Here is a 24,872-nt window from a genome sequence, read left to right on the forward strand (position 1 = left end):
ATGGAGAGAGAGCGGCGTGCAGAGGCACACAGGGAGACAGACCCCTCCCAGGGGCAGGAGACCCCAGCGGAGACTCAAAGAGGAGGAGCCAGAGAGGATGGAGGTTCCTGGCAACAGAGAAACTCTGCGGTGAGGGAGGAGGAGAGTGGGGGAAGACCCAGGAGTGGGGACAGAGACGCATAGAGGGCAGATAAGATCCTAAGAGAAGCAGACAGAGCCCCAGAAAGTGGGGAGCAGACACCCAAAGGGGGGGACAGACACCCAGAGAGAGGGTGACAGGGACACAGACTGGGGGACACAGACTGGGGGGGAGTGGACAGAGACTGGGGGGGGACAGAGGGGAGAGGACTGCTTCCCAGTTACTCCCCTTCCAGAACTCAGTGCCTCTACCCCGCGGGGGCCTGTGCCCCTGGCCAAGGATGGGCTGTGTGGGGGCTGGACTTGAGGAGGTGTGACGGGGTCAGGGAGGTGACCCGAGCAGACACCAGGACTGCGAAGCGGCCTTTCTCGGAGCCGCCTCTGCGGGCCCTGGCTGGCGAGGAGGGGAGAGGGGCACGCCCTAATCCCGGGCCACCCCTCCTGCCTTGCTATATTTAGGCGGGGGGGGGGGTCTGGGATGACCCCCGGTGGGTGTCACCTTTCCTTCTGAAAATAGCCCAGGGGGAGGGGAGTCCCAGGGAGGGGGGAGGGGCACTGCAGCCCGGGCTCATCCCTTTCTTCTGGGGCTCTGCCACTGTCATGGGGCAGCCGCCCGCTCCCTGGTCTCCGTCCCTGTTCCCTCCTGTCCTTCCGAGTATCCCCACGCACTCTCACTCCGAGCAGGGCTATGCATTCCCAAGACATGGCTTTGTTTGAACTCTGACTTTCTCTGAGCTCAGGACGGGAGACCCTCTTCCCAGTCCCCACCCAGGAAATTGGAGAGACGAGAGCCCTCCACGTCCACTGTCTCCCCCCACCCCACCCCGGGGCCGGGGCCTTATCGCTGCCCAAGCCCAGCTGGTTAATGTCTGGCGAGGAGCTCCTGGGAACGTGGGGACAGAGCAGAGGGTGGGAATCTGCCCCAGGATTGACACTGAATTGGCAAAAAACCGCAAATGAATCTCAGGCCTGCAGTCCTTGGAGCTAATGGAGGAGGGGCTGGGGTCTGGACTCCTGGGGCTGAGGGAGGAAGGATTGGGGGTCCAGACTCCAGAGTCTGCGGGGAGAGGGGGTTCAGGGGCTGGACTCCAGGGTCTGAGGGAGGAGGGCCTGGGGGTCCGGACTCCCGGGTCCGAGCGGGGAGGGGCCAGGGGCCGGGACTCCTGGGACTGCGGCGGCCCGGCTGAGGGAGCCGGCCCGGCTTCCGAGGTCCCGGCACGCGCGTGCAAGGCGGGATTCCCCCGGCCCCTCCTACGCCGTCGGGCGCCGCCCCGCCCCCGGCCGGGCCCCGCCGAGCGCGAGCCGCCAGCAGCCGGGCCAGCGCGCGTCCCTGCAGCCCAGCGAGCGGGAGGAGGAGCCGCCGCCGCGCCAGGGGCAGCCCGGGGAGCCGGAGAGGGCGCCCCAGGTAAGAGCTCGGCGCCTCCTCCCCGGGGTTCCGGCGTCCGGGTCGCCCTGCCCTCGGGTGGGGAGGGGCGGGGGCGGGGCCGGCGGGGGCGGGGCTTGGCGGAGGAAACTGAGGCAGGGGACAAGTGTGCCCAGGCGGGGGTCGCAGGAGTCGGGGCTCCCAGCCCAGATCTCCTGGAGAGGGGACCGGGGAGGAGGGGTTTGAACTCCAGAACTGGATTTGAGGGAGGAGGGGCTGGGGACCCCCGACTGCTGGGTCTGAGGGAGGAGGGGCTGGGGACCCCCGACTGCTGGGTCTGAGGGAGGAGGGGCTGGGGACCCCCGACTGCTGGGTCTGAGGGAGGAGGGGCTGGGGACCCCCGACTGCTGGGTCTGAGGGAGGAGGTGCTGGGGACCCTGGCAGCTGGGTCTGAGGGAGGAGGGGCTGGGGACCCCCGACTGCTGGGTCTGAGGGAGGAGGTGCTGGGGACCCCCCGGCAGCTGGGTCTGAGGGAGGAGGGGCTGGGACTCCTGGGTCTGAGGGAGGAGGGGCTGGGGGCCCAGGGCTCTCAGGTGGGAAGGAGGAGGTGCTGGGGACTGCACTCCCTGTCCATGGTTGGGTCGTTGGGTCGGCCTGTTCTCTTCACACGCGGCCGGCGGCTTCCCCACCTCCTGGCCAGGGCAGGCAGCCACTCCAGGTATGTGCAGAAGTCTTGGGCGCGCCCTGGCCTGTCCTGTGAGGAGGGAACATTCCAGGAAGTCTCTGGGACCCAGGGCTTCTCAAGTGTGGGCCCTGGGGGACCCGGGCGTCCAGGCCAGCCCCGCCTGCGCCCCGTCTGGGAGATGGATGGGCCGAGGGGAATGTAATCTTTCCCAGCCTCCTCCATCTGCCGCCGCCCCCCTTCCCGCTTCTCCCCTGCGCCCATCTGCTTCCCATCCCAGCCAGGAGCCATCACCTGGGCCAGGGAAGGGGGCCTCTGGGAAGGGGGCAGGGCCTTGGCTCCTGGGTACCCTGAGAAGAGGGTGATCAGGGGCCCAGGCCCACTCCCCCCACCTGCCTGCTTCACCTGCCTGTCTGCTTCTTCCCCCAGGGGTTGCCCCCTCCCTCTGCTGAGATGTCAGGAAGGAAGGGGCCAGCTGTGTCCTCCACAGGGGCCCCCTGGAGCCTGGGGGCCCCCGGCCCGGGAGCTCGGAGGTGGAGCACGTGCTGACAGGTCTGGTCGCCAGCGGCTGCTTCCCAGCCCTCCCCACGCCACCCCTTCCCAGAGCCACAGGCTTCTAGGATGTGGTGGAGAAACTGGGGTACCACGCCCCTGCCCGGTCCGTCTCCCACAGGGAGGCTGAGGCGCCCCCGCCCCCAGGAGGGAAGTTAGCAGCAGTGTGGGACTGAACTCGGGTCTCTCCGGGACTCCGGACGGCGGCCTGTCCTCCACGCTGCGGGCCTCGGGTGTCCTTGGGGGCACGGAGGCTAGAGTAGAGCGACCCAGACGGGGTTCCAGTCCCCTCTCTGGTGCTGTGGGATCTGGGGCAAGTCTGGCTTCTCTGAGCCTGCATTCCCCCGCCTTGTTGGGAATTAAGGAATGGCGGTTGGAAAATGATGATGGATCCAGCGTCCCGAGGGAGGGAAGGGGCTCCCTGGGGCCGCGGCAGGACCGGAAGGTGTCTCCTTCCTCCTCTCACCCCAGCCCCCTCGCTCTGTCTTCAGGTGCTCCGAGAGATGCTCCCCCACCTCGCGTGCTCCCTCCCTGTCCTCCTCCTCCTCTTCCTCCTCCCCAGTGTCCCAGTGGAGCCCCATCCCCCGCCCTCGACGCTGCCCCCGTTTCTGGCCCCTGAGTGGGACCTCCTGTCCCCCCGGGTAGCCCTGTCCAGGGGCACGCCCTCGGGGCCCCCTCTGCTCTTCCTGCTGGAGGCCGGGGCTTTCGGAGAGCCGGCCAGCGCCCCGGCCAACCGCAGTCGGCGTGGGGTGAGCGAGACGGCACCAGCGAGTCGCCGGGGGGAGCTGGCCGTGTGCGACGCGGTCAGTGGCTGGGTGACCGACCGCCGGACGGCCGTGGACTTGCGCGGGCGCGAGGTGGAGGTGCTGGGCGAGGTGCCTGCGGCGGGCGGCAGTCCCCTGCGCCAGTACTTCTTCGAGACCCGCTGCAAAGCTGAGGGCGCCGGGGAAGGCGGGGGCTGCCGAGGTGTGGACCGGAGGCACTGGGTGTCCGAGTGCAAGGCCAAACAGTCGTACGTGCGGGCGCTGACCGCTGATGCCCAGGGCCGCGTGGGCTGGCGATGGATCCGAATCGACACTGCCTGTGTCTGTACCCTGCTCAGCCGGGGTGGCCGGGCCTGAGGCCGGAGCCCAGGAACCGGCCAGGCGGAGGAGAGAGCGAAGAGAACTGGATCTGTGCGGAGGGACCTCGGGGGCGGTCTGGCTTGCTCAAGGGCCTGCGTTTGGGAACTTGCCGGAATGGCGGCAAAATCACAGCTGTGGGAGGAGTGATGACACCACACGGAGTCCCGAGGATGGGTTCGGGTCCTCCTGGAGGGACGGAGGGGATTCACAGTGAAAGCAGCCAATGCCCACCGAGCCAATGCCCTCGCATCAGCTGTTGAGGATCCCACCGGCAGAGACCCTCGGTTCTAAGTTGCGGTCTCAGAGGACACTGGGTTGCCCACCTGGGAAGGAGGGACAAGTGGATGGGGGAGGGGAGAGCCCGGGACACAGGGCCAGCACCTGGAGAGCATGGCACCTCAGTACCTGGGGGCGGGGATTCAGACGAGAAACTGTGCTCCGTGCGAGGGGGCAGTTGTCAGTTTTGAGGTAGTGAGCCTCCCATCACAGGGCCTGGGCAAGGCCAGGCTGCTGGGGAGGTCACCCCTGCGCAGAGGGCTGGAGTCAGGTTTCTGCCCCCATTCCCTGTCCCAACCTTCACCCCGCACTGGGGAAGAAACACTATACACACTTGACACTGTCTGGTTGGAGCAGGACACGGGGTTCCGACCAGTCGGCCTGCGCCCTGGTTGGGATCGGGGCTCAGCCGACACCGAGGCCTTTGAATAGGGCTGAGAAAATCCAACAGGAGCCAGCGGGCTGAACGGGGCAGGGGTTGGGGGGGAGGTGTGTGCCAGGCTGCGGGAGGGCCGCAGAGACGGAGACTGCCCCCAAAGCTGTGGGACAGACTCCCCCCCCTCCGAATGGTGCCCCTTCCTGTGGCTCCAACACCCCTGTCTGCCACACACGCAGCTTCCCCCCTACACAGACCGGCCCCCAGGCCCGGCTGTCTCTTCCTGCATGGCCTTCCTCTAGATCCTGTGGGTCCCATGTGCCTTTTTTTTTTTTTTTCTTTTTTTTTGCCACCTTGCTCCCTGTCCCTCTAACTTCCTGAGTCTCTCATCTCTGGGTCGGTAGCTGCCTGCCTGCCCTGGCCAGGTCCTTCTCTCTCTGTTGGGTGGGGTATTTCCCTTTGTATTTCAACTTTCTGCAGGTCTCTCCCTTTTCGTCCCCCCCACACACACACACACATCCAGGTGGAAGTTTTCAACCAAATCAAAGGCAGGCCGGCGACGCTGGCTCCTTCTGCAGGCACAGGGCAGATGGGAGGGTCCTGGGGCGTCTGGAAATCGTTACCCCGGGGGAGTGGGCCGGCCTGGCAGAGGGAGGAGGCAGCCGGGAGGGGCTGTGCCCCACAGGAGAGCCGGGTTCTCAGAGACCCTGGTGGGCTCAGGGAGGGTCTCTGCCTCTCTTGCGGTCTGTGCCTCCTGGCCCTCCCAGGCCTCTCCCCCTCCCTCTGCTGCCCCCTCGCTGGGGTCTGTCTCCCCCTCATCTCCCTTTTCGCACCCCCACGCCAGCCCCGTTCTGTGCCCCTCTAGGGATCTCTGCCCCTAGTCCCCAGACCTCTGTCTCGCTCTGCCCATCCACTTGCCTGCGGGCCCTTTCATTGGCTAGGCTCCGAGTGGGCGGGTTCTGTCACCTGTGGCAACAGCAACAACAAGCCTGCTCCCGCTTGGCTACTGGGTCGGGGTGGGTCATGGCTGGGCGGACCCTGGCGCTGCGCTACGGCCCCCCATGGTCCCCCATCTCCGGAACTGAGGTGCCTGGGTCCTGGCCCAGCTGGCATCTCACCAGCAGCGGCGTTGCGCACCACCACATCCCCTCCCTGCCCTTCCCCCCGCCCAGCGTGCAGGTGAGCCGACCCCCGCTGGAGGGCGAGCCTGGGATCCGGAAAGCTGGGTGCTGAGAAGGGGCCTGGGGGCTCGTCCTCGTAATCCACCCTGAGAGAGGAGCGGGGAACCTGGGAGCCAGGGAGTGGCGCGGGGAAGGGCCGCGGACCGAGGGGAAGAGGGCGGAGCGGAGCGGAGCCCCGAGTCTTGAGCCGACGAACGGCGCCGTCTCCCCAGTGCACAGTCGCGGGGCCCCTGCCCCCGGCCGCGAAGCAGGACTGGCCCATCGGGGCTTTCGACGAAGTCTTTAACACATGGGAGACAACCTCGGGCTCGGCGCACGTGCGCAAGACTCACGGTGGGCCCTTGGCGCAGGCCCGGGCCCCGGAGCCCGCGGACCCCACGCGCACCTTGGGGATCAAGTCTTTAGGAGAAAAGGTGAGGTCCTGGGGCGCTGGAGACGGCAGGGCCGGGCACGTGCGCCCCCCGCGCCCTTACGTCGGGTGCCTGGGTCGCCTCTCTACAGCTCAGACACCACGGCTGGCACCTGGCGGGGACCGCCGAGATCCAGAGCGAGACGAAAGCGAAGTACCCGGGCTGGCTCCCCGCGCCGCTGCGCGCCCCCTCGCCCGGCGTGCCGCAGCCCCTGGAGCTCGCCGACCACCTCTGCGGGGGCCCTTCGCAGGTAGCCGAGCGCGGGACAGCGCTGGCACCCTGCGAGATTCGGGACCGGCCTAGGGGCATAGCTGGGGAGACTGGCTACAGAGCCAGGTAGTTGCGTGGACTTGTTGAGGCGGGACCAGGACTCAAAATCCAGGCTTGCAGGTGGCCGGCCTGTAGGTAGGGAGTGCGCCTGGACTATTCCGAGAGGGGTTGGGGTGGGAGGTGGGCATCAGGCCTTCCTGGGGAGGAAGAGATGAAGTGGACTTGATGCCCAAGAAGCAGAGAGATCTGGTGGCCAGAGAAGGCTGGCACTGGGGGTGGAACCAAGGAGATTTGCTGGGGCTGGGGCTTGAATCCCTTGGACTTGGGGGTGTGACTGGCAGGGGTTCTTATTTGGGGAGCCAGGCTAAAGTCCCTGGCGCGGGACTGATCAGGGAAGATCAGATTCTGGGGACCCAGAGCTGGGGGATCTACGATAGGGGTTCTGAGGTGGGGACCCAGGGCCTGGGACGGGTACAGACGTCTGCACACTCCTCCTACCGCGGTCTTCCTCAGGCCCTCATCCCCTGGACCAGGAACACGGAGCTGGCCGGCCAGCCCTTCATGGTGTCTGACCAGGGCGTCCTGAACCGACACCAGCCCTACCTGACCACTACCGCCCGGGACTTCCGCTACTACACGAAGTGAGCCTGCAACCCCGACCTGGGCCCCGGGGACCCCAGCTCTTTCTCCGACTCGGTACCCGTGGCCTTCAAGTCCTGCTCACGCAGGAAGCAAAGCTCAGAGCACAGCCTCTACCCCTTTTAGCCCCCGGGGTCCTCAGTGGCATCTCTGGGCAGCCTCCACAGGTGGGCTTCAGGATCTGGGTTTAGGGCCCTCTTCCGTATCTGAGCCCCCAGATTCTCTCACCAACAATGCGACAGTCCGGTTTCTGGGCCCTTCCCAAGGGGTCCCCGACGCCTGCGAATGTGCCCTGTCCCGGAAATGCAGGCTCCGAGGTCTCAAACCTCAGCCTCCTCGTGCGGATGCAGCAGTGCCCTCCCCATGCGGCCCCCTCCCGCAGGAAGGAGCTGTCCGGATACCCGCGCAAGGACTCGCTGACCTACTGGAACTTCGAGCAGACGCCCCGGGTCTGGGCCGATGGCCCGCAGCGGGCACCCTGTTCGCCTTTCCCTCAGCCCTCGCGGGTCCGCGTGCCCCGCGCCGCCGGCCGTGCCGCACCGCGGGGCCCTGCCCTTGGCTCGGGAGTCCTTCTGCCCCCCGCTGCACGCACTGCGCCGCCTCGACCTTTCCTGTCCTCTGGAGGCGCCCTGGGGAGGTCCCCACTGGAGGCCCCTGCCGGGCATCTACAGCACGCCCAAAGCCTACAGCACCGAGAGCTCCCGCTACGGCAGCGGGAGGCCGGAGCTCGTGTGAGCGCGCCTGCCCACGGGGCCAGCCCGGCCGGGACTCCCCCGAGCAGCGGAGACAGCGCCCGGACTGGGACACGCCCACTCAACCACTTGGTGTGGGCGGGGCTACCCTTGAACACGCCCCCCAGCTCGCGGCGGGAGGGACTGAGACTGGAGAGGGGGCCAGGGCTCACCCCGTCCAAGAGTTAAACATAAACCACGCGTTCTGGGGAGCGCTGGGAGCGTCCGGATTCTAGGGTTGGCTGCGGGAGCCGCGGAGCTCCGGCTGGCTCTCCTGCCGGGGCGCAGGCCGTCTCGGACTGTGCAGTCCAGGATGGCAGCCACGCGCCTGCCAGGCTGCACCGGCACTAGGAAGGCCTCGAGCCAGCGGCAGTGGAAGGGTTCACTTGGGCCCAGCCCTGGGCCGGGGTCCCAGGAGCCTCCCACAGTTTCGCCGAGGTGCACCCACGGGCAGAGGCGGGGCTCTGCACCCACAGTGGGCCCGTGCCGCTGGCATCGAGGACTGTCTGTGCGGCCACCTCACCGTGGCCTGTGGCAATGGAGCCACCGGGAGGGCTGGGATGCTGTGCCGGGCGCTCCTCACCTCCCTGACCTTGTCCGCCTCTCGCCCCCGGGGGATTTGTGTCCAGGTTACCCCTGCGTGCTGCCACCACCTGGTGGCCTTGCCGCCTCCACAGCCCATGGGTATAAAGCCAGGTAGATGAGCAGGGGCGGCACTCGGGATGGGGACGCTCCAGGTAAGACTGCAGGGCCCGGGCCCTTCCAGCTCCACCCGGGCCGCAGTGCCAGCCGGCGGGCTTCCTGGAGGACGGAGCAGGTGGGGGAGTGCCGGGGGGTGTCCCTGGGGCTGTGGAGTGAGCGCCGGCAGGTGTCTGGCAGGGCCCCTGTCCCTGAGCGCCTGGACAGGAGAGCTCAGGGTCAAGGGCTCAGGCACTGGCCTTGCCCCAGGGGCTGCTGCTGTGGCTGCTGCTGGGCACGGGCGGGGCGCAGGCACCCAGAGGGCCGCTCCGCCCACTGTGCCGGCCCGTCAACGCCACCCTGGCCGCCGAGAACGAGGCCTGCCCGGTCTGCATCACCTTCACCACCAGCATCTGTGCCGGCTACTGCCCCAGCATGGTGAGCACCGTGGAGGGGCGGTTCGGCCGGGGCAGGGGCCGGGCACTGGCGTCAGCTGGGGGGGGTACGGGAGGGCAGCGCAGAGGCTGCCCTGGGACCTGCATCTGGGACGGGGGCAGGGGCGGCTCCGAGGCCCACGCTGCTCCCTCACGCTCCAGGTGCGGGTGCTGCCCGCCGCCCTGCCGCCCGTGCCCCAGCCCGTGTGCACCTACCGCGAGCTGCGCTTCGCCTCCATCCGCCTCCCCGGCTGTCCACCTGGCGTGGACCCCGAGGTGTCCTTCCCCGTGGCCCTCAGCTGTCGCTGTGGGCCCTGCCGCCTCAGCAGCTCCGACTGCGGGGGTCCGCGGGCTCAGCCCCTGGCCTGCGACCTCCCCCACCTCCCAGGCCTCCTCTTCCTCTGAGGCCCCTCGGCCCCACCTCCCGCCCCACCCCCACTGGTGGAGCCAGCAGGTGCCCCGCTCCTCCCCTCCCAATAAAACTTCTCCATCTGCAGGCTGGGGTGTCTTTCTGTGGGTTCCGGGGGACGCACACACACCCAGGGGCCAGTTTCCAAACCATTTTATACAAAGTCACAGTGTCAGAACTCTGGTAGAAAACAGGGTGGGGGAAGGGGCAGCGCTCGGCTCAGGACGTGTCCATGGTTTCGCCTTCTGTGGGGAGGAGGGAGGCCCGGTGGTCAGCCTGAGCTCTCCCAGGCCAGCCTGCCACGCCCCGCCACGCCCCGCCCCGCCCTGCCCTGGCACTCACTGAGCTCATTGAAGAGGAAGGCGTCCTGGTACTCCTTCATGTACTGCGTGGAGCGGGACTCGTCCAGGAAGAGAGAGTACACCCGCTTGATGTCCTCCACCTGCACCTCCGTGCCCTGGGGAGGCCGAGTCCTCAGTGGGCCCCTCCCGCAGGCACACAGACCCCAGGCAGCCAAGCGAGCGGCAGCCAAGGCCAGGGGCTCCGGGCGAATCTCCCAAGTTCCAGGCCTGCCTCGGCCGGCCCGGCTCACCCTGCACGCCTCAGGTCCTTCACCGTGAGAGGGACCTCACGGCTCCCACACACGGGCCACATGCTTGCCCGGCCCCGGGGATGTGCCAGACACGGAAACAGACCCAGGCAGTGCCTCTGGAAACGCGTTCTAGGACCCCCGGCCACACCCCCGCTGACCTTGCGTTTCCGGCACACCAGGCTGGCAGCGGTGATGAGCTGGATGGCGTAGCGCAGCGAGGTCTCCAGCCCGATGCGCGTCAGCACCGTGTAGGCGTCCTCGCTCATCTCCACGTCCTCCTCCTCGCACCTGTCACATGGGCACGGGGGGGCGGGGGTGAGAAGGCTCAGCCAGGGCTGGCCCAGCCCTCGGGGTCACGTGAGGAGTCTGCGTCCCAGACCCACAGAAAGCAGAGGCCACAGGAGCCACCGAGGCAGGGGCCGAGAGAACCTAGAACCTGGGCCTCCTGAGCCCCTTCCCCGCCCCCCGGATGAGGCCTCTGCCTGGAGGCCCCACTCAGCCCCCCTTGCAGGCCCAGCAGCCAGGGGTCCCCGAGTCTCAGGTGGGCGGTCCTGCCCGCACCGGATGCGGAGGATCTGCTTCGTGTCCTTCTCGCTGTAGGGGGAGGTGGAGACGATGAGCAGCCGGTCCAGCAGGTCAATGGGGAGGCCATGGGGGCTCTGGTAGCTGGTGCCCCGGATCCTGGGGAGTGGGAGACAGGGAGGGCTAGCAAGTGACGTGTGTGGGACCCTGCTCTGTCCCCTGATCCTCAGACCCTACACACCCCGTCTACCACAGCCCACGCGCGGGGCCAGGCCCCACTCGGCCTCAGCCCCAGCTGCGTCACCCCCACCCCCGGGCGCCCCCGCAGAGCCGCGGCTGGGCGTCTGTGTCCAGGATTACTGCTCCAAGGTCCCACGCCCCTGCTCGAGGAGGGCAGACACCGGCCCGGCGTGTCCCCCGCTGCCCCTGGCCTGGCGCCCGCCGGGCTCCAGGACGGCCACGGCAGCTGCGTTCTGTGATGTCACCGTGAACACTCAGCGAGGACGCCCCCACGGCTGCTGGGGGACACGGGATGAGGCTCCCGCCCCCTCTCCAGTGTCCTGTCCATCATGCGTACGGAACCTGGGGCTGTGTTAGTATACATTGCTGAGTCACTCACAGAGCCCACGGCCAACAGCGCCGTCTCTCCAAGGCGTGTCCCAGCCTGTCCCTGCTCAGCAACGTGGCATGGCACTTCAGCACTACGCTTGGGTGTACCTCAGCTTCGTTTTATTTATTTGAAAGTCACAGTGAGGGAGAGAAGGAGAGACACCATCTGCTGGTTCACTCCCCAAATGGCTGCGATGGCCAGGGCTGAGCCAGGCCACAGCCAGAAGCCAGGGGCTTCATCTGCGTCTCCAAGAGGAGGTGCAAGGCCATCTCCTGCTGCTTTCCCAGGGGCGTCAGCAGGGAGCTGGATGGGAAGTGCAGCAGCCGGGACTTGAACCAGTGCCCACTGGGGGTGGGATGTTGGAGTCACGGGCAGTAGCTTAACCTGCTGTGTCACAGCTGCCGGCTGGCGTATCACCACACCACACACACACACACACACACACACACACAACACAAGCATCTTGACAGACAGGGAGACGAGAGGGGGGCTGCGGCCAGCAGGCAGAGCGCGGCCTCATCCAACCTCAGCCGGGCACCTGGGCATCAGGGACCTGAACTTACGCTGCTCTGCGCATCTCTGCCAGTGACCGTGAGGGCGCCCCGAGTACGACCCGGGGAGCCAACCACCTTTTTGCAGGCAAGCAGGTTTACAAGTACAGAATCGGCTACGGACGGGGAGCGGCGGCAGCCAACTCACAGCCGTCTGGAGACGAAGTTGTGGCCCTGCTACCTTCCAGACCCGAGCCCAGCGCAGCTCACGGGCCCGACTATGAAGCTGGCGGAGACGACCGCGCCCTGCGGGGCTTCTTTTGAGGGTCCAGGAAGGTCTTCCAGGAACAGTGTCAGACAAAAGCCAGGCAAAACTGCCCAGCGCCCCGCCTGGCCGGGCCCAGTTCCCGGCTCACTGATGGCCCCCTGCTGCACAGTGACGGCTCAGCGTCCCAGCAGGGCGGGGCCCGGTGGGAGCGCTGGTGCAGGCTCCACATCCCAGGCAATGCGGGCTCCTGGCCCTCCCCCTCCTCACAGGCTGATGGCTGACGCGTGTGCAGGGGTGGGGCACGGAGGCCACACCCAGGGCACAGGTTCCCGGGACTCATCAGGGCACGGTGCCGGTCAGATGCCAGGGATTTTGCCAGGGCAGCTTGAGGCCACGATCACACAGAGGACGCGCTGCCCAGGCAGCCGGGGCTCAGTGGTTTGTGCGGGGTCGGACAGAGGTCACTGTGCTTCCCTCAGGATTAAGACGTCCACAGCACCCCCGAGAGCTTCCTGGGGCCGGGGCGAGCTGCCTACACCCAGTCACCCACCTGCCTTGCTCCAGGGAAAGGCACGGCTTCCTGTCGGAGCCAGCAGTGCTGGGAGCCCGCAGCCCACGGGGCCCCACGTGACCCCGTGCCAGCTCACCGGGTGATCCCACGGTTGGTGGCCATGATGAGCACAGGCGCCATGTCGCTCTCCAGGGCGCGGTTGAGGAAGGAGAAGCTCTCGATGTCCAGCATGTGGACCTCATCGATGAACAGCACCTGGGGCGCGGGGGCTCGAGTTCAAGGGCACGCCCTCCCGGCCAGGCCCCCCGCCCCTCCCGCCCCGGTGCTCACCCCAGGGATGATCTCCGCCTTGCCCTCCTCCCGCCACTCGGCCACCTTGGCGTTGATCTGCTCGCGGACTTCTGACTTGATCTCCCCGGTGTCACCTGCAGGAGCCAGGGCGGCGTCGGGGAGTCAGGGAGGCGACGAGGCCGAGACCGCAGGGTGGGCACAGAGGAAGCAGATCCCAGCGGCGGCGAGCTGGGTCTCCGCCATGTCCCCAGGCCGGGGGGAGTCGGGGGCTGCCCGGCCTGGACCCTCACCTGAGAAGAGAGCCAGGAAGCCCTGGGTGCGGGAGTTGATGACGTCGATCTCGTGCAGGGACACGGTGTGCACGACCTCCTTGCGTTTCTGGAGCTCCCCATCTGGGCACTGCACGAACTTGGTCTGGGGGGTCAGAGAGTGGTCGTTCAGAAACCCCAGGCCCAGGAGGGGAGGTCAAGCCAAGGGGCACGCAAGGGCACTCAGAGTGAGGGGCAGCGTCCCGGGTTACAAGACCCAGGAGCACAGGGACAGGAGGACCCAGGCCCTGTGGTCACAGAGGCGACAGAACATCCAACGGCCGGGGTCGAGGGTGTCCCCAGCGTCCTGGCGCACCTGGGAGCCCATGGCGTCGTAGTCCCGAGCGCGTGTGAAGGAGCGGCCCAGCTTGGAGATCTTGCCCGTGGCCTTGTCGATGGTGATCACGTCCCTGTGGGTGGGGAGGGAGGGCGGAGGAAGAATGGAGGGGGGTCTGAGTCCCTGCCGCCCAGGCCACCCGGGCCACCCAGGCCACCTGCACAGCCTGCCTGCTCACCCGGCCTGGACCTTGTCCTTGGTCAAGGACTCGATCATCTTGGTGCCCAGGTCGTAGATGGTCTCCATCTCTGTGGTCTTGAGGGTCAGCTTGCCCACCTTGGAGCCCTGTGAGGGGAGATGAGCCAGGAAGGGGCTCAGAGAGGGCCCGGTGCTGCCCAAGGCTCCCCGATGAGCCTGCAGCCCTGTGCCGGCCTCTGCTGACACAGCTCAGAACAGGCGACACGGGGAGTTCCTGGGGGTGAGGGGTCTGTTCCCCGCCACAGCACAGGCCAGCGCCGGCCACGGTGCACACTCTCAGCCTGTGCAGAGTTCTACCTGTCCGTCACAGAGCTGTTCACACTCACACCTCAAAGAGCCTGTTAAGAGAGGGGCCAGCACTGTGGCATAGTGGGTTAAGCCTCCGCCTGTGACACTGGCATCCCTTATTGGTACAGGTTTGAGTCCCAGCTGCTCCACTTCTGATCCAGCTCCCCACTGATGGCCTGGGAAAGCAGTGGAAGATGGTCCCTGTACTCATGTGGGCGACCTGGATGAAGCTCTTGGCTCCTGGCTTCAGCCTGACCAAGCCCCAACCATTGCAGCCATCTGGAGAGTGAACCAGCAGATTAAAGATTCTCTTTCCCTAACACTACCTTTCAAATAATTAAATCTGAAAGGTCCCACAAACTGGCCAGCAGGGTCACACTCCAACGTTCCTCTTTTATACCCATGTTAAAAAATTGGGAAAACCCAGCTAAGCAGAAACAAGGAGACACAACTTCCAGGCCCCACCCTGCGAGACAAGCACAGTTCACGTTTCTCAGTTACATCCCCAGTAGCGGATCCTGACCGGGCCTGCCGGGGGGACACAGCCAGGGATTTCCTGTGTGGCAAAGCATATAACTTAAATAAGTACCTTGGGAAGAGCTTGCCCCCAATTTAAATATTTTACCACATGTTTAAAATTCAAAACTTAGTTGCCAAGAGATGGAACTAATTTAGAAGGCCATTTTTCAATCTATTTGCACTAACAACAAGCAGAAAACAGAAAAACAAGAGGGGCGTCAGGGGAGGGGGGTCAGCCGCATTCTATCAGTGGCTCTGACACACACAGAAGAACCTCCAAAACGCCACACAGAGCGAAAGGAGACGCCGAAGGCCCCCCGCTGGGGTCCCACTGACGTGCAAGGACCAGAACCCACCAGCCAGGGGCTCCGGGGAGGGGACAAGCAGCAGGGCCTGCCTGGTGGGGTCAGGGTTTCCTTTTGGGGACAGTTCTAGAACTAGACGAGATGGTGTCCTTCTGCCACACCGCACACTTTAAAACGGTTTCTTTACAGGTAAACCACAAACGAAGAGATCAAGGGAAACTTTCCAACAGACAGGCACGAAGCAGAAACACCTGACAAGGCTACTCCAGCGTCTAGGAATGCAGAGTTGGGTAACAAAAACCCTGGAGACAAGGGAGCGAGCGTGGGCGCAGGAGGGAGCTGTAACAGGGCCTCGGGCCACGGCGGGAAGCAGCGAGGCGGGGTGGGGAATGCTGGGGGCGCTGGCAGAGGCTCAGCACCTGCGCGGGGGGGGGGGGGGGGGGATTTCCTCCTGACTTATTAGAGCAGTGTTTATTTTATATGCTTCTTTGTACCTGTCGGATACCAAAAGGGTTTCAGAAAAGTCTTAGGTTAAAAAAACCAGCGAGCAAATCCCACGGCGCAGCTTGGTACTGAGGCGTCTGAACCCCGCAGAACTGCCCTCTGAGCGGTGGCTGGCGAGCACCCACAGAAACGCCCAGCCCGGCCCCTCGCCGCTGCCCCGCTCCGCGTGCCCCGGCCAACTGCTGGCGAGCACCGCCACTCCGCCCAGCCCTCCCGCCAGCACACCAGGCTCCGCCCCCCGCCCCACCCACGGACTCGGAGGCCACGCCCCCATGCCCGGCTGCAGACCCGCGGACTCACCGTGCCGGTGGCCGGCCGATCGATCTGGATCTCCACCACCTCTCCTTCGATGATCTCCGTCTCCTCCCTGGCCAGAGAGCAGAGCTCAGGGCACAGCGACCCAGAACCCCCAGGAGCCCCAGGGCGGAGGGTGAGCGGGCTGGCGGCTGGCAGGAGGCAGCCCCTCCCTTACTTGATGCGCACGCCGATGGAGCGCCGGAAGGCCTGGGTCAGCGCCTCGGTCTTGCTCATTTCCAGGGAGAAGATCTCACTGCCGGCGATGGCTGTGAAGGGGGTGTCGGGGCCCAGCGCCTGGGCCATGCCTGGGGGAGGCGGGCTGGGTAAGCAGGCGCTGGCACCGCTCCCCGGGGAAGCCAGCTCTCCCCCAGGAAGGGGCGCTCGGCGCCATCGGCCTCTTTCCTTCCTTTCCCCTAAGATGTACTCATCTGAAAGGCACAGTGTCAGAGAGGGAGAAACGGAGCGAGACCTTCCATCTGCTGGTTCACGCCCCAGATGCCCACAACAGCCGGGGCTGGGACAGGCCCAAGTCAGGAGCCAGGAACTCCCCCAGGCCTCCCCGTGCGTGGCAGCAGCCCACGTACTTGGGCTTCCTATGCCTCCAGGGCAGGCAGCTGGCTGGCCAGAGTGAAGCAGCAGGGACTCAAACCACACAGTCCACGTGGGATGCAGGCGTCCCACGCAGTGGCTCGGTCTGCACCCTACGCCTGCACTGCCACCCCGTCTTCGCTTGGCTCTGAGCAGGGCAGAACCCTCGGGAAGGGGGCTGGAGAGAGGCGCGAGGCACAGGGCAGACGGGAGACAAGCCGGCTGCGCCAGAAGCCTGCTCTCAAATCCCGACCAGCCAGAGGGGACGGCCTCGAACCTCGCCGAGCGTCTTCCGTCTCCCAGTGTCTAAGAGCTGTCCGGCCTCAGGGCCTGGGGTGGGGAGCAGCCGGGTTTGAATCCAGACCCCACTGCTCAGCACGCTGAGCCCTGAAGGATCCCTAAGTCTCAGCTGCTTCCCAAGCCTTCCGCGGACGACAGCCTGCACTGCGTGATTATGGGGCGGGCACTCAACCCTGTCACTCAGCCTGCGACCACACAGGGACAGGTCTGCAGCTGGAACCTGGGGGCAGGCGGGGGCTGTCTCCTGTCATCTCCCAAGCACCCAGCCCCTCCCCCGGCCTCTGTCCAGCACAGGGCCAGTTCCTTCGGGGTCCCGGCGGTCTTAGCTCAGGTGTCGACCCCTCTGGGGAGCTGCCCCTGCCCTGGGACACCTCCATGACAGCACGCGTCACTCTGGAAGGGCCCGTGGCCAGGCCTGCCTCTCCCAGACGGGGAGCTCCCGGCGCTGAGGGCTCAGCGGGGCTACATGCACTCAGCGTGCAGCCCCAGGCCCAGCACAGGAGGGCACCAGACGACGCTGCTTCCCTTGACTAAGCCCTGGTCGTTCTGCGCCTCCCGCTGCCTGGGCACAGCCTGAGCCCAGAGGAGGGGGCAGTGGGAAGGAGGGCTTCAGGGAGCCCACAGTGCCAGGCAGGGTTCTGAAGGGTGGACAGGGGTTCGCCGAGACGAGCGACACTTGTGACAAGATGACAGATCTCCGGTGGGCGGATGGAGACTGCCGGCTGTGTGTTCAGCGCCTGTCTGTCCCTCCTTCCTTAGTTCCAGAACAGTCGCTGCACTGAGGCAGCCACAGACCAACTTTGGAAATTCAAAGAAGTTGTGAGCGTCTGAGCCCCTTTGCAGCAGAGTGTAGGCACGTGGCTAGGTTCTGGCCGACGGGACAGCACAGCACGCCTGGCTCCCGAGAGCCGCTCCCGGGGAGCTGACCTAGGAGGTCCGCCCTCACTGCCTGCTGCCTGGAGTGTGGGTGGGGAGGCGGGAGCTCAGGCAGCCCTCTCGGAACAGGAGGCGATCTTGACATGGAACCGAGTGCAGAGGATGTCAAGGCAGGAAGACAGGAGACCTCGTGCAGCTGCTCAAAGGCCCCAGTGGCCCACGTCTGGACTTTCTTACGTGAGGGGTTTGACGCTGACTTACGAGGGGGGCTCATCTGGCAGAGACCAAGAGCGCTCCTGCCCGGCGGGGCCTCTTACCCATGGCGATCGCCGTCTTCCCGGTGCCCGGCTGGCCAGCGATGAGGACGGCCCGCCCGGCGATCTTGCCTTCCCGGATCATCTCCAGGACCACGCCGGCTGCCCGCCGGGCCGCCAGCTGCCCCACCATGCCCTGGGAGGCCTGCGCGGTGGAAGCAAGAGGGCCATGAGGGGCGCCGACCAGGCAACCGCTGTACTTCTACCGCATCCAGGCGCGGGACACCAAAGCAGACACCGGGGCCCAAGACTTCTGGGGAAAGCCAAAGCAGCCCCCCATGTCCATGTTTTGACGTCAGTTAGACTCCACGTGTGGCTGAGTTTTGTAAATGTGGAGCCACAGGTCGGGAAGATAACACAGTCCCACACGCGCCACGGGCACCGTCAGCCCTGGCCTTCATGGAGCAGCCCTGAACCCCAGTCCCCTCTGCCTTACCTGCCGTGGCTCCAGGGCATCGTCCAGCCCAAGTCCCCGGATGTGGGAGTGAGCACCTGCGTGCAGGGAGAGGCAAGGTCACCGGCAGCTCGGCACATGCTCAGTCAGCTGCGGCTGCCGCTGGGGTCGCCACACTGGCCACTGAGGCCTGACTAACCACATGAGCCCACCAGCAACTATGGCTCTGGGTGCAGGGCTCACACGGCACCCACAGGTGCTGGCTTCCTTCTGCACAATCCTGTGAAACGAGGGCTGCAGCTGGGGCGGGGTGGTGGCATGGAGGGCTAGGCCACTGCTCGGGACGCCGGCATCCCACGTGGCAGGCCCGGCTACTCCGCGCTTCCAATCCAGTGACCCAGTGGAGTTGGTGGCTCCTGGCTGGCCTAGTCCTAGCTGCTGCAGGCATTTGGGGAAGTGGATCAGGGGATAGAGTTTCTCTTTCTCTGTCTTTCAGAGTTACAGAGAGGGTGAGATGGAGAGAGAGTGAGCGAGCGAGTAACCTTCCATCCGCTGGTTCACCCCCCTAATGGTTGCAATGACCCAAGGCTGGGCCAGTCCAAAGCCAGGAGCCAGGAGCTCATTCCAGGTCTCCCACGTGGGTGCAGGGGCCCAAGCACTTGGGCCATCTTCCGCTGCTTTCCCAGGTGCATTAGCAGGGAGCTGGATCAGAGCGGAGCGTCCAGGAATTGAGCCGGCGTCCATATGGGATGTCGGGGCCAATCAATGACAGCAGCCCAGGCCCTCAGTGCTAAGGAGTGGGAGAGGCCCCGAGCCACACAGCCAGTGAGGTGACCTTGAGATTCCCGTGGCTTACTAAGACGAGGGAGGGCCACCTGTTTTTTGTACATAAAGCTCTACAGGAACAAGCCACGCCCATTCATTCCATATGGCCTGCTCACTGGGACTGGGAAAAGCTGACCATCAGCTCTTAAAGCGACCATTTGCTGACTCATGCTAGGCCACGTGCACCCCAAGGGCAGCTGCTCCCTGAGCGCTCTGCTCCCACAGTGCCCCGCTCCTTGATGGGCGGGCAAAGCAGGGCGAGTCCCTGCCTGGCCAGGGCTCCGCGCGGGGAGCCGAGCGAATCCTACAGCAGATAAGCCAACTGCTCTGCAGCCACATGGCTGGGAGGGAGGTGGGAGACGGCGAGCTAGCCAGGCGCTTCTAGAACACGTGCTGGGAGCCGCAGCCCTGTGCGGCCTCTCCGGGAGGCACCTGCTGAGCTGCACCCCTGCCCTGCGAGCAGGGCTCTCTGTGAGGGCTGCGCCCTGCCCCACCCCACCCCCAGCCTGCGGCCTGACTGCTGTGCGCTGGGGCCAGACGTGGCTGCCCTGAGTCTCAGCCGCCCCCCCGTGTCTGAGCGTCTGCTCTGCCTGGTCCCACGTCTCCACAGGGGACACACTGCCGTGCGTGCTGGGTGCAGGGCAGGATCCGCTCCACAAACACGCGTGCTCAAGGCTCCCAGCAGGCGTCCTCAGGAGCCCCGGCAGTGCGGCCGACTCGCTTCTGGAACTCGGGGTCCTCGCAGCCGGCAGCTCAGCTGTCGGGGCAGGGGCGGGGGGGCCGGGTCCCTTCCTACTGCTCACTCACCGATGCGCTCGATCCTGGTCACGTCGCGGATCTCTGGGACCTTGGTCGTGGCCGTCTGGGGGCACAGGAAGAGGCATCAGAAGACCCCGGGGCCTGGCTCCGGCCAGCTCCTCCTCGGCCCCCTGCCCTCCTTCCATGAGGAAGTTCCCCCTGCCGCTCCGTCCATGGGAAGCTGACACACCACACGCTCAGGGGTCCCACTCCACCGGGCAGAGTGGGGGTGGGGGCTCCCCGGGAAGACAATATTGTCTGTCTCACTGACAGCTCTGTGCCCGAGAGCTAGCCGGCAAGCGTGAACGCGTGAAGCCCTCCTCACACCTCATAGCCGTGAGCCCGGCAGGACAGACGCCGTGCAGAGGTGCAGAGCAGGACTCGGGCTGGCCGCAGTCTGTGCCTGCTGACTCAGCACCCCGCTCCCCTCTGCATGGGCGGCCACGTGCTGGCCAGCCCCTCGGCGCACGCCGCTCTCCAGGCACCCTCGCTGACTGACAGCAAGTGCCAGCCTCGCCGGAGGCCCTCCCTGACCCTCGCCCCTGCCCGGCTGCTCCCAAGGCCACCCGGGGTGACCGGATCTCCCTGTGCAGCCGCACCCTCACAGGGAGATCCCCGGACCGACGTTCTTGGCGCTGCTGTGCGTGAGCCCCACCCAGGGCCCACTTGTCCGTTCAGGACCTGGTGTGTGTGAGTGAGTGAACCCCACGCAAGGGTGCTGAGCCCACCCAACAGGACCCGGTGTGTGTGTGTGAGTGACTCCCACGCAGGGGTGCTGAGCCCACAACAGGCCCCGGTGTGTGTGAGTGAGTGACTCCCACGCGGGGTGCTGAGCCCACAACAGGCCCCGGTGTGTGTGAGTGAGTGACTCCCACGCGGGGTGCTGAGCCCACAACAGGCCCCGGTGTGTGTGAGTGAGTGACTCCCACGCGGGGTGCTGAGCCCACAACAGGCCCCGGTGTGTGTGAGTGAGTGACTCCCACGCGGGGTGCTGAGCCCACAACAGGCCCCGGTGTGTGAGTGACTCCCACGTGGGGGTGCTGAGCCCACAACAGGACCCGGTGTGTGTGAGTGAGTGACTCCCACGTGGGGTGCTGAGCCCACAACAGGACCCGGTGTGTGAGTAAGTGACTCCCACGCGGGGTACTGAGCCCACAACAGGACCCGGTGTGTGTGAGTGACTCTCACATGGGGGTGCTGAGCCCACAACAGGACCCGGTGCGTGTGAGTGAGTGACTCCCACGTGGGGGTGCTGAGCCCACAACAGGACCCGGTGTGTGTGTGAGTGAACCCCACGCGGGGTGCTGAGCCCACAACAGGCCCCGGTGTGTGTGAGTGAGTGACTCCCACGCGGGGTGCTGAGCCCACAACAGGAGCTCAGAAAGCCGAGGCCTCCCGAGTCTCCAGCTGTCCCAAGGGCGCACCCGGCCACGAGTGCCCAGCACCTGGGGCAACCGCGGAGCCCCCTGGATGCCGCTCAAAACATGGACGGCCGTTCACACATGTTCAGGGCAGCCACTATTTGCAGATGCCGAGATGGACACAAGCCAAATGCCCATCAACTGATGAAGGAATAAACACAACATCTACACCATCGGGTTCTGTTTAGCCATAAAAAGGAATGAAGTGGGGCCGGCGCTGTGGCGTAGTGGGTAAAGCTGCCGCCTGCAGTGCCAGCATCCCATATGGGCGCCAGTTTGAGTCCTGGCTGCTCCACTTCCAATCCAGCTCTCTGCTATGGCCTGGGAAAGCAGTGGAAGATGGCCCAAGTGCTTGGGCCCCTGCACCCATGTGGGAGACCCGGAAGAAGCTCCTGGCTCCTGGCTTCGGATCAGCACAGCTCCGACCATTGCAGCCATCTGGGGAAGTGAACCAGAGGATGGAAGACCTCTCTCTCTGTCTCTACCTCTCTCTGTAACTCTGTGTTTCAAATGAATAAAATAAATCCTTAAAAAAAAAATAAGGCCACATATTGTATGCTTCCATTTATACAAAACATCTAGAACAAGCAAACAGCGGTTGCCTTGGCTGGCGGTGGGAGGTACTGAGGGTGACGGTAAGAGCTGTGGGGTTTCCTTCTGAGGTCATGGCATTGTTCTAAAACCCAGTGTGGTGATGGCTGCGCAGCCCTATAAACACACCGGGAGCACTGAATTACGTATCTCAGATGGGTGAATGGTATGGTAGATAGAAACCACCCAGGCAGGGGTCCTGGGGCGGCTGTTTTCTGACCCTTTCTACGGAGAGAGACACCAAAGGAAGCCAGCACGCCGAGCCAGCCCTCACTGCTGGTCCCCAAGGCCCCTTGCCCTCCACAGGTCTCCTCTTCCACAAGGAGGGAGCCTGAGGGACCCACCCAGGGAAACAGCCTCTCTGGGGGGCCAGGGCTCAGTCTTCCCGGCCACCGGGCAGCCACAAGCCCTCGCCTTGCTGGGCGTCTTCCCGCTTACCCATTCCTCGTGGGGGTGGGGGTGGAAGCCAGGAGCAGGGACATCACCCCCAGTCCTCGTGGGGGGGGGAGCCGGGAGCAGGGACATCACCCCCAGTCCTCATGGGGGGGGAGCCAGGAGCAGGGACATCACCCCCAGTCCTTGTGGGGGGGAGCCAGGAGCAGGGACATCACCCCCAGTCCTCGTGGGGGGGAGGAGGGGACATCACCCCCAGTCCTCATGGGGGGAGCCAGGAGCAGGGACATCACCCCCAGTCCTCGTGGGGGGGGAGCCAGGAGCAGGGACATCACCCCCAGTCCTCGTGTGGGGGAGGAGGGGACATCACCCCCAGTCCTCATGGGGGGAGCCAGGAGCAGGGACATCACCCCCAGTCCTCGTGGGGGGGGAGCCAGGAGCAGGGACATCACCCCCAGTCCTCGTGGGGGGGGAGCAGGGACATCACCCCCAGTCCTCATGGGGGTAGCCAGGAGCAGGGACATCACCCCCAGTCCTCAAGGGGGGAGCCAGGAGCAGGGGACATCACCCCCAGTCCTCATGGGGGGAGCCAGGAGCAGGGGACATCACCCCCAGTCCTCGGGGGGGGGAGCCAGGAGCAGGGGACATCACCCCCAGTCCTCATGGGGGGAGCAGGGACATCACCCCCAGTCCTCATGGGGGGAGCAGGGACATCACCCCCAGTCCTCATGGGGGGGGAGCCAGGAGCAGGGACATCACCCCCAGTCCTCGTGGGGGGGGGAGTAGCAGGGGACATCACCCCCAGTCCTCATGGTGGGGGAGCAGGGACATCACCCCCAGTCCTCATGGGGGGAGCAGGGACATCACCCCCAGTCCTCATGGGGGGGGGAGCCAGAAGCAGGGACATCACCCCCAGTCCTCGTGGGGGGGGGAGTAGCAGGGGACATCACCCCCAGTCCTCATGGGGGGAGCCAGGAGCAGGGACATCACCCCCAGTCCTCGTGGGGGGGGGAGCCAGGAGCAGGGACATCACCCCCAGTCCTCGTGGGGGGGGAGCAGGGACATCACCCCCAGTCCTCATGGGGGTAGCCAGGAGCAGGGACATCACCCCCAGTCCTCAAGGGGGGAGCCAGGAGCAGGGGACATCACCCCCAGTCCTCATGGGGGGAGCCAGGAGCAGGGGACATCACCCCCAGTCCTCGGGGGGGGGAGCCAGGAGCAGGGGACATCACCCCCAGTCCTCATGGGGGGAGCAGGGACATCACCCCCAGTCCTCATGGGGGGAGCAGGGACATCACCCCCAGTCCTCATGGGGGGGGAGCCAGGAGCAGGGACATCACCCCCAGTCCTCGTGGGGGGGGGAGTAGCAGGGGACATCACCCCCAGTCCTCATGGTGGGGGAGCAGGGACATCACCCCCAGTCCTCATGGGGGGAGCAGGGACATCACCCCCAGTCCTCATGGGGGGGGGAGCCAGAAGCAGGGACATCACCCCCAGTCCTCGTGGGGGGGGGAGTAGCAGGGGACATCACCCCCAGTCCTCATGGGGGGAGCAGGGACATCACCCCCAGTCCTCGTGGGGGGGAGGAGGGGACATCACCCCCAGTCCTCAAGGGGGGAGCCAGGAGCAGGGACATCACCCCAGTCCTCATGGGGGGGAGTAGCAGGGGACATCACCCCCAGTCCTCGTGGGGGGGGAGCAGGGACATCACCCCCAGTCCTCGTGGGGGGGGAGCAGGGACATCACCCCCAGTCCTCATGGGGGGGAGCAGGGACATCACCCCCAGTCCTCATGGGGGTAGCCAGGAGCAGGGACATCACCCCCAGTCCTCAAGGGGGGAGCCAGGAGCAGGGGACATCACCCCCAGTCCTCGTGGGGGGGAGCCAGAAGCAGGGACATCACCCCCAGACTCTCAGAAGACGGGGCCATGCCCCGCCCCCACCCCGTGCCCAGCGTCCACGGCCAGGCCACATCGTTGCTTGGCGCTCACACCCCTGCAATTCATCCCGCGTGCGTCAGGGGCTGCCCATGCGGCCCTCGTCCGGAGCCACACGTCACGCCCGGAGGCTTCTGGGAGGCGGGGTCACAGCTGGGATTCCGGGACCCCAGGCCCTTCCGTCCTTCGCCCCCTCAGACCCAGCCGCACGGGCACCCAGCTCCCTCCTCCCCGCAGATTCGGGAGTCGAACTCCCTCAGCCGCCTCCGCCCGCGGCTCAGCGGTCGGAGATCCCAGCCCGCACCTCCCCCGGTCGCGGGCGTCCAGCCTCCTGGGGCCCTCCTCCCTCAGACCCGGGAGGCCGAGCCTCCACCTCCTCCTCCCTCAGACTCGACAGCGCTGTTTCGCTGCTCAGTCCTTCCCGCGCCAACACTCACCACGGTTGCCATGATGCTCACCAACCGCTAATATCCTGGCGGAAACGGAAGGTGCACTCGGAGCGACGCGTGCCGGCCGCTCTAGGCTGGCGGGTCCTCCAAGGGTCTCTATGGCTCCCTGCTCTATAGTAAACTCTCCCTCTGGGGGCGTGGCGTCACAGGTTAGGCCCCGCCCACCCGCTGAGGCCTAGCTTAACACGGGCGCCCAGAACTCCTGAGTCCGTTCCCAAGGCTTCCTGGCTCCTCCCTCTTTTACCCAGCCCCCGCCCCTCGCTGAGGCCGATTGCAAAATCCTCAGCACTTCTTGTAGCAACCACACGTCCTCCACGCTCCCTTTCCTCCCTCTTCGACCCTCCTCTTTCTTCCCATCTTGGGGCCTCCAGCTGCGGATTGACAGCGCCGAACGGCTAATCGCTGCCGTTCAGGACGGCTACAAGCCCCACCCACAATAGGGGCGTGACCCCGTCTGTGTCCCAGGCTGCGGCGGGACTAAGCGAACTCGACGCTCTCCGCCAATGAGGAGACTCGAGGGCCACGCCCCCTGGCGCGAACCAATGGCGCTTGCCGGGGGCCGGGCACCGCCTCCTGGCGGCCGCAAAGTTTCACTGCAGGGGCACCCCTGGCCTCAGTGACGCTGCGGCCGCCTCCAGCCTCGGTCCGAGCGCTCCGGGCGGGGGGTGCGGTCCTGCAATAGG

At 66.0% G+C, this 24,872-nt stretch overlaps 4 protein-coding genes across 6 annotated transcripts; 3 read left to right on the plus strand and 1 right to left on the minus strand.

The window, feature by feature from the left end:
* Positions 1-153: 153 nt before the first annotated feature.
* On the plus strand, positions 154-4,473 carry NTF4 (neurotrophin 4). 2 transcript variants are annotated; one of them, XM_070063101.1, is made up of 3 exons: positions 154-1,543; positions 2,613-2,735; positions 2,857-4,473. In XM_070063101.1, exon 3 carries the CDS (start codon positions 3,116-3,118, stop codon positions 3,854-3,856), a length of 741 nt encoding a protein of 246 aa, XP_069919202.1. In that variant the 5' UTR covers positions 154-1,543; positions 2,613-2,735; positions 2,857-3,115; the 3' UTR covers positions 3,857-4,473. The 2 variants fall into 2 exon arrangements, with proteins under 2 accessions (XP_069919202.1, XP_051684781.1); XM_051828821.2 differs by having other exon boundaries at positions 3,227-4,473.
* Positions 4,474-5,033: 560 nt separating this feature from the next.
* On the plus strand, positions 5,034-7,881 carry SAXO3 (stabilizer of axonemal microtubules 3). The gene is given in 6 exon segments (XM_008252359.4): positions 5,034-5,690; positions 5,905-6,105; positions 6,194-6,352; positions 6,886-7,013; positions 7,394-7,537; positions 7,539-7,881. Coding segments are annotated over 6 exon segments (996 nt in total). The 5' UTR covers positions 5,034-5,534; the 3' UTR covers positions 7,747-7,881.
* A 576-nt stretch (positions 7,882-8,457) lies between these two features.
* On the plus strand, positions 8,458-9,350 carry LHB (luteinizing hormone subunit beta). 2 transcript variants are annotated; one of them, NM_001082695.1, is given in 3 exon segments: positions 8,458-8,479; positions 8,691-8,858; positions 9,017-9,350. In NM_001082695.1, coding segments are annotated over 3 exon segments (426 nt in total). In that variant the 5' UTR covers positions 8,458-8,464; the 3' UTR covers positions 9,260-9,350.
* A 50-nt stretch (positions 9,351-9,400) lies between these two features.
* On the minus strand, positions 9,401-24,617 carry RUVBL2 (RuvB like AAA ATPase 2). The gene is made up of 15 exons (XM_002723695.5): positions 24,178-24,617; positions 19,409-19,463; positions 17,819-17,874; positions 17,386-17,527; positions 15,480-15,609; positions 15,308-15,374; positions 13,372-13,478; positions 13,173-13,266; positions 12,839-12,962; positions 12,588-12,682; positions 12,394-12,512; positions 10,417-10,536; positions 10,014-10,143; positions 9,606-9,720; positions 9,401-9,508 (listed from the first exon to the last, which is right to left on the minus strand). Exons 1-15 carry the CDS (start codon positions 24,187-24,189, stop codon positions 9,483-9,485), a joined length of 1,392 nt encoding a protein of 463 aa, XP_002723741.1. The 5' UTR covers positions 24,190-24,617; the 3' UTR covers positions 9,401-9,482.
* Between the last annotated feature and the right edge of the window lie 255 nt (positions 24,618-24,872).

The sequence above is a fragment of the Oryctolagus cuniculus genome, chromosome 18 (assembly GCF_964237555.1).
Source record: "Oryctolagus cuniculus chromosome 18, mOryCun1.1, whole genome shotgun sequence".
In the NCBI taxonomy this organism is placed as follows: Eukaryota; Metazoa; Chordata; class Mammalia; order Lagomorpha; family Leporidae; genus Oryctolagus; species Oryctolagus cuniculus.

What these genes read in the sequence shown, in the direction of transcription:
- NTF4 (XM_070063101.1), top strand. Translation starts at nt 3,116, where the DNA reads ATGATGATGGATCCAGCGTCCCGAGGGAGGGAAGGGGCTCCCTGGGGC.
- LHB (XM_070061818.1), top strand. An exon ending in CCGGCTACTGCCCCAGCATG is followed by an intron (nt 8,859 to 9,016) that starts GTGAGCACCGTG and finishes CTCACGCTCCAG; the next exon opens with GTGCGGGTGCTGCCCGCCGC.
- RUVBL2 (XM_002723695.5), bottom strand. An exon ending in GAAGACGGCGATCGCCATGG is followed by an intron (nt 15,610 to 17,385) that starts GTAAGAGGCCCC and finishes CGCCTCCCCCAG; the next exon opens with GCATGGCCCAGGCGCTGGGC. An exon ending in ACCAACCGTGGGATCACCCG is followed by an intron (nt 10,537 to 12,393) that starts GTGAGCTGGCAC and finishes CCCACTCCCCAG; the next exon opens with GATCCGGGGCACCAGCTACC.